At 42.2% G+C, this 11,536-nt stretch overlaps 1 protein-coding gene across 5 annotated transcripts in view; it reads left to right on the forward strand.

Annotated features, from left to right (window-relative positions):
* Window positions 1-9,122, forward strand: part of ERG (ETS transcription factor ERG) — a 223,991-nt gene extending 214,869 nt beyond the window's left edge. For all 5 annotated transcript variants that reach the window (XM_044284371.1, XM_044284372.1, XM_044284374.1 and 2 more), the window contains one exon: window positions 4,252-9,122. In XM_044284371.1, the coding sequence (XP_044140306.1) occupies window positions 4,252-4,772 (521 nt within the window). In that variant the 3' untranslated portion in view covers window positions 4,773-9,122. The remainder of the gene's footprint in view (window positions 1-4,251) is intronic.
* Window positions 9,123-11,536: the final 2,414 nt, after the last annotated feature.

The following is an 11,536-nucleotide window of genomic DNA, read 5'->3' on the forward strand; positions in this document are numbered from 1 at the left end:
ATACATAGATTGTGTATGAGGCTTTGAAGAGGTTGTCCAGCTGTGAGACCAGCATCGGACTGAATTTCCTTGGGCCCACCAGAGGAAATGATCGGAGGCCTCAACCTCTGTACAGGACATGGGCACTTATCATCAATACTATATCTGGTGGTTATTGGTTCCAAGGTCAGCTCCAGATTATCCTCTGCTTTTTTTATAAGGAGCCCTCTTTGATAAGAGGTGTCAGACATTGGGCCCACTGGAGGATCTTCTGGTTCTCTGGTTGGCCAGTTCAACCCTGTTTGGGACCCTTTTAATGGTGAAACCCCCCCCCCCCCCCCCCCCCGATGTACCTGTTGAAAAAGTCATTCTCACCACCTCCCTGACATCCCATTCTGGATCCCTTCCAGTCCCCGGTCATGTGCGCCCAGAAGTTTACAGGCCGGGGAATGGGAGCCAGGGAGCTGGAACAGAGCAGCGGTGACTGGAGGACAGCACGCTGCTGCTCACAGTTAGAAATGTCCAAAAGCTGGACAACCCCTTTAAAAGCAAAGAATACAATGAACACAATTGTTTGATACATCTTTTTATTCTAGAAAAAACTTTTAAACAGTAAAAAACATACATTAGATCATGTCCCCTACTCAACATAAATTCATAAAAATAGCTTTTTCATGCATTCCGCCATTGCCTATCTACCCCATAAGGGGGTCTAAAAAATGTATAACTCGTCCCCAAAAAATCGAGGCCATATAAAACTAAAAACATGATGGCCGAGGCAAAAAACACCAGCCCATAAATTAAGGACACCATTTTTTTCATGCACACATCTGTTGTTTTTGTCCGTATCCGATCCACATTTTTTGTGGGTTGGATATGGACCCATTCAAGTCAATGGGGCCACAAAAGGGATCTGCATCCGTATGTCCATTCTGCATCCCTGCCAAAAAATAGAACATGTTCTATTCTTGTCCATTATACAGACCGCACACCGCCGGTATCCGTGTTTTGTGGATACATGAGCCCTTTAAAGGGGTTCTCCGGTAATAATAATATTTTACCAAGTGCCTGCCCCACTAAGCTAAGGATCCATACTTATCTGCTCCCCACCGCTCTGGTCCTCCGATGTCTCCATCTTCTGGTCCCCGCACTGTTTGCATCTGGTTTGGCATGGGTATGCTCACATGCTTCACTGCAGCCAATGACTGGTGTCAGTGGTGATTGATGTGGCCACAAGCAACTTGTCACCCCTGAAGTCAGTCATTGGCTGCAGCAGAGCATGTGACCATACCCATGCTAAGCCAGATGTAAACAGTGCGGGGACCTGAAGATGAGGACAGCGGAGGCGGCGCTGAGGACCTGAGCGGCGGGGAGCAGGTAAGTATGGATCCTGACCTTAGCGAAGAAGGCTGCTGGCACTTACCAAAATGTCATCATTTCTGGAGAATCCCTTTAAATGCTAAAAAAAAAAAGTGCCCTTAATGCCATTATGAACGAAGAACCCCTTTAACGGTTAAAGGATAAAAAACGGTTTAAAAAAAAAAAACTTGATTAGATTAGGACACATTAAAGTGGTCACCTCCGAGAATCTTCGGATAGTAATGCTACGGCCGCTGTATACATCTCTCCAAGGAAAGATCCTGCGTCTGTGACCTGATGTGCCCTCCATAAGGCCCCCAGGGTTCCCAGTGCCTTATATCTGGAAAAAAAAAACTATTATCTGCAGCAAAAGACTTTTATTAACTGCAGCATTGAAGATTCTTATTGGAAGCAATAAATATATTCAATGTGCTGAAACGCAGCAACTGCTAATTCACTTCAGATGGGACGTTAACCTGATATGACAGCTTGAAAGGAGCTGGTATTTCATAAAGCAGAACCAGCTGTCATCTGCTCGCGATTAGCAGAGATTAACAGAGTCCAGCTGATTGGTTAACGCTTACGCTTCAGGTCGTTATCACCGCACATATCAGTCTGTGCATACAGATGTAGCAGTCCTTAACCTGACACTTAACGCATTCAATAAACTGGAAGCCATCTTTACATTGACACTTAATGCAACAAAAGTTTTTGAAAAAGTCAAGTCAATGTTTGGTGCAACTGTGTATTCTAATGCACTGTCAAGTTAACACTTGCTGCATCTGTATAAGTGTTTTCATCTATTGGTAGCATCACCCATGCTTTAAAGGGGTTATTCTGAAATGTTTCTGTCTAGTTGCAATACCAAGCACTGCCACTGTACGGTGAACGCCGTTTCTCCCTGAAACATCTGATCGGCAGGGGTGCCGGGACTCAGACCCCCACCCCCGAGGATAGATCATCATTATCATTTCCTGGATAACCCCTTTAATGGATTAGGGTAGGTTCACACTTGCGTTAAACGGATCACCTGATCTGGCATCCTCCCATTCACCGCCGGACCACATTGACCATAATGGGATTCGCCAGGGATCCAGATGCTTTTCGGCATAACGGCAGGTTTTTGACCAGGCAAAAATCATTGCATGCAACATTTTTTGTGTGTCCAAAAGCCGAGATTTCATCGGAAAGCAACGCGATCTCATTAAAGATCTCATTAAAGTCAGGAGGTGAACGGCAGTATCCAGTGAACTCCAGCAGGCTATTCTCTGCCGGATCCGTTTAACACAAGTGTGAACTTACCCTTAAAGGGTATGTAGACCATTGCAACAATTTTTATTTATTACTCCAGTGCATCTAATGTAAAAAAATTAAACAAATTTGCAAAAAAAAAGAGACGATAAAAAATCTCCCAATGTTTTGTGTGTCTGCTACTATATAGACCTATGTGTTTCCATGGTTACAGACTACAAGCAACCCCTATGTAGTCTGATACAGTCATGTGTTACTCCCTGGCTCTTTTAACCTCTGTAGGTTAGCAAGAAGCAGAGAGCAGAAGGGAGCAAAGCATGAATGCAGGCAGGAGAGACATTGTGTTACAGTACCCCCCCCCCCCCCCCACTCCCCGTCCCCCGTCTACCCAACGCTTGGCTGCTGTACAAAGCATGTATACTTAGATTTCCATTGGCCCTCCCCAACCCAGTGGCCCCTGACATCCACCAAGGTTTGATGTTGGCTCCTGACTGCAGTATCAGACTACACAAAGTTTGTACACTTTGACTGTGGAGGTCCATAGACCAGCACAGGAACTGTATACACCAAACGGTGTACTATACATAGGGTTTAATAGTCTTCAGTGAACATTGTAATTTAATTCATCACAATTTGATGAACATTTGATAAAAATGTTCATGTTTCATGTTTTCCAAGTATCCGTGCTCCACTGATTAATACATGGCAGCAATGTTCTCTTCCCACCAATGGCTTATTTATTGAAATTCCTCATTGCCCCTACTTCCAATAAGGGTCTGATCCATATCTAGCTCACTATGGTCTACTGAACGGATTGAAATAGAAAAGGGATAACAGAGAAGCTACACTTAAAGGGGTTGTCCTAGGACAACAAATGCTGTCCATATGTTTTGATCTTGGGACCTCCTCTCTGTCGGAATATTACATGAATGGCCATGCAGGCATTTATAATTTTCTTTAGCTTTGAAGCCATCTTTATTTAAAAATTGGGTAGTCTTCGTGAGACAATCTTTTTAATTAAATATATTGGAAATCTGCTTCTTAGGCCTCATGCACAGGGCTGTTGCCCAGCCGTGGCCCATTCAAGCGAATCCGGAGCTGCGGTGCGGAACGGAGGCATGGAACCCTACGGAAGCACTATGGAGTGCTTCCGTGGTGTTTCTGTCCGTGCCTCCGCCTCGTGAAAAATAGAACATGTTCTATTTTTTTGCGGTGTGGATGGATCACGATCCATTCAAGTTGAATGGGTCTCGATCCGGCCACCGCATGGACGTTGTCGTGTATTGGGGACTGCAAACTGGGGTCCCCAATGCACGGAATGGCTGCACAACGCCCATGTGCATGAGGCCTTAAAGGGATACTCCATCGATAAGACAAAATATTCTTCATAAGATGAAACATTTTTAGTATTTTCTGATGCTATTCTTGTAGGGACTACAAATATCAGAGATGTAATTAGGGTTTGTGTGCTTGGCATATCATTGCTCCAGGTACTGGTTGCAAACAAGCCACTTTGCCTTGACCAAGATATTTAGAGTAGATACAGGTCATAGCTGACACTATGTACAACTTTTCAGTATGTGCAGATGTCTTTGGAGAAGTAATTGTAAATCTGACCACTAATATTTTTCTCTTCCTTATTATTTCATCATGGTCTTTCAGGTAGTGGACAAATCCAACTATGGCAGTTTCTCCTAGAACTTCTATCCGATAGTTCTAACTCTAACTGTATCACTTGGGAGGGAACCAATGGCGAGTTTAAGATGACAGACCCAGATGAAGTAGCCAGACGTTGGGGAGAAAGGAAGAGCAAACCCAACATGAACTATGACAAGCTGAGCCGTGCACTCCGTTACTACTATGACAAGAACATTATGACTAAGGTCCATGGCAAGCGCTATGCATACAAGTTTGACTTTCATGGGATCGCCCAAGCTCTTCAGCCTCACCCACCAGAGTCCTCAATGTACAAGTACCCTTCCGAACTTCCATACATGGGCTCTTACCATGCCCACCCACAGAAGATGAACTTTGTTGCTCCTCATCCACCAACTCTACCTGTGACATCATCCAGTTTTTTTGCAGCTCCAAACCCTTACTGGAATTCACCACCAGGGAGTATCTACGCAAATAGTCGACTTCCAGCTAGCCATATGGCTTCTCATCTTGCAAATTACTACTAATTTTTTTCAATTGGGAAAAAAAAATCACTGTGGATTATAATTTTGAAACGACTCTGGAAGGAGTTTATTGTGGGTCACCCATGCCTTCTGGAAGGTTGGCCACATCCAAAAACATTGTAGAGGTTAGAGATGAAGACAATTTTTACTAACGAAGTTCACATGCTAATGATGTAATATAGGATGACATCAGAGCATTGGACCAATAAGTGTTTTGAGCTTTCCATAGCGGAAGCCTTTGACTGAATGACCAAAAAATAGTGATGAAGGGAACAAAAACTTTTACGGAAACAAAAACTGTATAAACAAAAACAGGGACTACCAGCTTACAAAGAAACTACCTGTATTTAAAGATAATCACACGACACCACAATATCATGGCTAAAAATTTCGGTAAAATTTTCACTTGATGGGGAAAGAAACTGTTGGAATAACTGTGAAGACTTCATACATTCCTTGATGTATCCAAAAGATTGAGCCATTATGAGGAACCAAGAAAGTGTTCTGAAGGAACTGTAGACTAGAAGGTTCAGATGAAACTGTAGAAGAAAGAGCGGAACTTAAAGGAAGAACAATTCCAAAAATGATGGTGAACTTACAACCATTGGACAAACAAAAAAAATTGTTGAGACTTTTTTGAGAGATTATATCAGTATTATATTATACTACAACCAGTGTTATTGAAGGAGACCTCTTATATCAGGAAAAAAAAAATTGGTGATGATGATGAAACCATATAGACTAGAATAATTATCTTTAATGACATAAAACTGGATTTGTCTGATATTTAAAGGAACATGCAGGACCTCATTACAATATATTGCACCCTACATTTTCAATAGACATGCCATGACTTATGGGTGGATTTTTTTCCCCTCCCAAAATATACATGAATGCAACTTTTTGGGTCAAGTAGGTTCCTATTCATATTCATATAGAAATGCAGAATTTTGATACATTTTTTTATACCGTTGAAAAATGCTGTACTACGGTTGCTTGACTTAACATGTGGACCTAGGCAACATACAAAAATTTTACATGGCACTGATGACTTAAGCAATATCCGTTGGTGAAACTCCATGGAGGCCTTCTCCAGTTTCACTGCCAGTGCTCTCAGGGTGGAATTTATACTCAATGCTTTATTTTAGTAAAGGGAGATTGGTTGAATATAAATGAAGCTCCCTTAATTTTTTATACAAACAGAACTCTATGGGTTTTTCTTTTTGTTTTTGACTTTTTTTTTTTAGTTATAAGCAGGTGCCAGTTTTATTTGAGTCGCGAACGCTGTGCGCTCGTCAGGTTGAAGTATACAAGTCAATGGTATTTTTCATTTTTATATAATTATATGTAACTTATGCATTTATACACTACGAGTTGAGCTCGGCCAACCAAAGAAAGCAAAGAAAGGGACATTTAAAGTAAAAACAAAAAAATGACAAAAACATTGTGGCCTTGGATTTAAACTCTGTATGCTTAATGTTTACAGTATGATGTTAGTACTTTAGGATGAACTTTTGTATGCAATACAATAAGCTTTGGCCTAGCATGGCGGTTCAGATTTAGATAGTAGTCTGCATTTTGCATTTTTATTTTTCCGTAGGTGACCAACCTCAATTCTCTTAGAAATGTATCTGTGGAATTTTTCAGTCTCAATTGATACTTTACCACCCCAAAAACTTACAGGAAACTAGAAACCAATGCTTTGTGTCTCAGAAATTTTTATTGTAAAAAAACATGAATCAAAAACATTCATCAACACAGCATTTTTCCCCCCAAACAACCGATCCTAGACGAGCAAAGGACAATAGTGGTTATGGTTAATGATCGCCCATGGAAATAGATTTAAATAGTTTCAGTGCCAATTTTTGTAGTGACTCCTATTTTAGATCAAATATATGAGCAGGAACAACTTACAGCTGTAAAGCTGCCAAATAATTAAAGTTGAAGGCCCAAGTTGAGGAAGAACTTACTTACAGGTATACATCTTTCATATAATTCAATGAAGTTGAGGTCCCAACTGGACAACCCCTTCTCAGAATGAAGATGACCTTAAGATCTTCTCACCACCATGGGTCACCACCAAGTGTCTGGTTGTGTTAACCCAATGCACTCAACTTAAATTTGCTGGTTGAAATTGAATATAACCACTCCATATCCAGATGAGACAACTCTTTTGATATTTTGCACTCCGTTGTCCAAATCAGGTCAGTAGGAGCTCCTGGTCCCCTTACTGCTCCCTGTTCAAATCCTAACATGGTCTACTCACTCAGTTGAGGTATTGTTCACTTTGTGTTCTCAAGTGACTTATGTCTTATATCCCGTGTGAACAAAGAATAGGGCCTCTTGAAATACCCAATCCCTCTTTTCCCCAGTTTCTTCCAGAGGGGGAGGCTGGGAGGCCACCATACACCTTAGATTGTTGGCCAATCGTGTGGAACTCAATGAGTTCAGCCATCTTTATTTAGTCTGCATGGTCAGATCATGATGATGGTGGACCAAACGCTACATGTAGACTTACACCACGTGGAGTAGGAGAGCAGGCTGTATGTACACCATGGGGCACAAAGGTGGAAGTAAGAATTTTTTGCTTGTAGAGAGGAGCACTTTAATTACCAAACTGGTGGTGAAATCTAACACATTTTAATATAGTCCAAAAAACAGAAGCATAATTAATTATGCAGACAGGAGACCTACCAAATAAGTGCCTGATACCTCACTATATTACATGTCCCTAGTGGATGGATATGTAGTTATATAGAACTTTCTACATAGGAAAAAAGCAAAAACAGCCACCTATGAGCAGGTAAAAGTATAATTGTTAAGTGTGCAAAGACCAAAGTATAAAAGTTGAATGATTTGCTTTATAAATTATAAAAAATTGCCCAGTAACAGGTCTTTTATCACTAGCACTTAAAAAAAATCTTGTCCCTTTTTAAAGATTTTTAATTTCTTTTATTACTCATGGGTGACATGTTAGGATAATCCCTTCTTCTAGAAGGTCCCTATGATGATACTCCAATTCCAAGGTATCTTGCTGCTGGGATCTCCGGTGATCAACCATGAAACAAAGTGTTCAATTTTCCTGCAGCGCCACCACAGGGGAGATGAAGCATTACACTGGGCTGTCCATGTAATGTATGAACATGCTGTATCCTCCAAAGTAGGAGATGCTGTAAATGTGGTAATTTTCTCTTTTGGCCAGGAAATGAGGGTCCTAAATGGGATCTGCTAAATGACCGAATTACCTAAATGTATCACAGAGGGAAGAGAAATTGAGTGTGCCCTTTGCCCTCCATAAAGTTCTTAATGTAAAAGGAAAATGACCTTAAAGCCATATAGGTTTTCATATATATCTGCCTTTAGAGGGGTTATACAGGCTTAAAACAGGGTCTGCCTTTTGTTTTCCAGAAACAGCGCCACTTATGTGTATAGGATGTGTTTAGTAATGCAACTTGGCCTCGTTTACTTGAATGGAGATGAGCTGCAATACCAGACACAACCTGTAGACAAGAATGGCGCTGTTTAATCCTTTAATAGCTAAAAGCAGCAATCTGGTCACTATACCTGGGAACAGCATGTCCTTCTTTTGCAGCAATATTGTAACTAACCTGATCCAATCCTGTGTAACCTAGATGGCAATGTTCGGTTCTTCTACTGCACTTGACATGTCATGAAAACCCCGAGCAGATGCATTGTATTTCTAGAACTTGTGCCTTTCATCCAGACACAGTGATGAGCATTTACAATAAAGAAAAAAATTGCGGCCGGCAGCAGAAACATTTTAGGAATTTTTTTGTCCCTCTGTTTATAGGACATGGTGGGCAAGGTGGTCAAGGGTGATATCAATGTCCTATTGGATGGTGGTGATCAGAGGGTTCGGTCCTCATCGTGTATCCAAGACTGTCGACTGTCCCGGGCATAATTATAGCCATAGCAGCCTCTAGGGGGCCCCCAAGATTGTGGGGCCAACTGAGGTGCAAGAGCATTGTTCCTTTTTGTAGGGAATAACAAGTTGGTGGCTTTCTGTTCTAACCCAATTGGTTTAGGTGTCGGGTGCAGGGAGTATACCATGCGCTGCGGCCGGCTGCGTTTTTTCCTGCGTTGTAAACGCAGCTGTGCTCTGGAAGTGTAAGAGTTGTGCCTTCTCTGTTTTATGGACCACTACATTGTATGACTATGTAAAAGGTTTAGTTACATTCCTAGCCAGAACCTAACACTAATCAGAGATTTGTCGCAGTTACGGCAGCTTCATAGATGTGTTCAAAGAATACAAAAAAAACTTTGTCTAAAGCAGCAGTACTAATTATTATTTAAGTAATTCAAATATCTAAACCAATAAAATGATCAAAACAACTCTGACCGACTCCACTGGTTTTACTGCAAATGATGGGGAATATGGCCTGTCTATATCAGCTCCATGGTCTAAGAAGAGTATCCACATAAGGAAATGTGGCCAACTTACATGAAAGGGTGGTGGAATATCTATCTATCTATCTATCTATCTATCTATCTATCTATCTATCTATCTATATCTGTCTACACACCAGCATTTCATAGCAATTTATTAAATCGATCTTCACAAACTACGCATCTATCTCCGACGATCTACGTGTAAGAGATTACGGGCGAGTGATCTAGCGCACACAGGAGCGCAGAGCGATCGAGCGAGCGAGTGAGCAGATCGAGCGAGCGAGCTAGTATCGAGCGATCGATCGAGCGAGGAGCTGAGCTAGGAGTATGAGCGAGCGATCGAGCTCATATCTATCTATCTATCTATCTATCTATCTATCTATCTATCTATCATCTATCTATCTCATATCTATCTATCTATCTTTATCATATCTATTTATCTATCTATCTCATATCTATATCTATTGCATATATATCTATCTATCTCATATCTAATATCTATCTATCTATCTATCGATTTATCTCCTATCTATCTATCTATCTATCTATCTATCTAATCTTCTATGTATCTATGTATGTATCTATCAAATCAAATAAGCTTTATTGGCAGGACTAAATACATTTTAGCATTGCCAAAGCAAGTGGGAAATTATTAGGTAGGGTTGGGGGGATGGGGACACGTCCAGGGTGGTGATAAAGGAGTCCATGGTATATCAGGCTCCTCTCGGTCTATGGCAGGCAGTAATATATTGTGCTGCTGTGGCCGCTGTGTTCTCCTCTTTCCCAGCAGTATGGAGAGTCTCTCTTCCTCCTCCATGGAGGTGACGTCTGGGCAGAGATCAGACAGTCTCCTGAAGTCAGTCTCCCTCACTGCTGAGTATTTGTGGCACCGCAGCAGGAAATGAGCCTCATCCTCCATGGCTGTCACGGCTGAGGATGGGGAAAACCCTCAGCCGTGCGATGCCCGAAGATGTTAGGCTGCTCGGCCAGGACGTCAGGATTAGGGAGCAGGTCACCTCCTAAAGCGTCCCTAACCTGACCCTAACTCCTAGCTGCATGGGCCGACCTTTAAGGTAGGAGGACCCATGCTCCGGAACCTCGGATCCCTAACTCACCCTCCGACCGGTCCCTGGACTAGGAGTCAAGGTAAGACGGCCTGTTCCTTCTGGACACGGAGGAACAGGGGTCTCACTGGCCAAGCTGCAGGGAAAAGGGGAACACAAACAGACTTACGGATATGGCAGGCGAACTAAGTAGTTCCACCAACCTGCCACAGCCTTGCTGACTGGATCCCTATGCACACAGGAATCCAGAACCATAAGCTGCACAAAATAACGAAGGAAGGTCCCAACAGAACATCACATGGACATCTCACACAACATGACATAAACATAATGTGACAATATCTTTATGACCACAGGGGTGGCTCTCACTGGCAGGTAGAAAACACAGGAGGCTGCTCCAGCTAAGCATGGCTGAAGCAACCCTCAGACCTGTGCTAACAGTGAGGCTTTATAGGCCAAGAAGCCACACCCCACAGTCGGACACACCCAGTGACACACACACACCGAAAGGGAGTTAACCCTTCCAATACTACAGAAGGGAAAACACAACTTAAAGGGGAAGTGTCAAACCCAAGAACACACTGTGGCTGTTGCCGCAGGCAACGACATGGGTGGCAACCATGTCCTGGGAGTCAGCCCGAAGGCCGGGACACTGCCACCACATGTACACAATACAACCAAACGTTGCTGGCACAGTCTGCTCTCTCTGGGCTTGTAGTTCTGTCGGTGACGCCCGGATTTGATGAGCAGGCTGTGGGCTTATTAAAAGAGCTAAACATTGGCTTCTAGGATAGCTGCCTTCCATCTGATGGCATTAGAGGCAGAGCTTGTTAAGAGCTCATTTGCATTTCTTCCCTCCCAGAATTCCAGAGGAGCATGTATGGCCTATAAGTCTCTTCACGCCGATTAAGGTGCTTTCTCCCCAAGGAGAGATAGTAAACCCCCCCATTAGCAACACAGTGCACTGACAATTAGGACATAGATGTAGATGGTGGATAGTATGATGTTTAGGAACATAAACGGATAGCAAAAAAAGATATATAAGGTTATTGGATGATCTATCTATCTTATATCTATCTATCTATCTATCTATCTCATATCTATCTATCTCATGTCTATCTATTTATCTGTCCACAGTATCTATCTATCTATCGCCTGTAAATCTATCTCATATCTATCCATCTATCTATCTATCTATCTCATATCTATCTCTGTCAAAAGTATCTCTTAATGTGTAGCACAAGTTGCGTAGTACCATGTCATCCTATGTGATGCTGAATACTTTTTTGTTAA

This window comes from Bufo gargarizans, chromosome 3 (genome assembly GCF_014858855.1).
Source record: "Bufo gargarizans isolate SCDJY-AF-19 chromosome 3, ASM1485885v1, whole genome shotgun sequence".
Taxonomy (NCBI): Eukaryota; Metazoa; Chordata; class Amphibia; order Anura; family Bufonidae; genus Bufo; species Bufo gargarizans.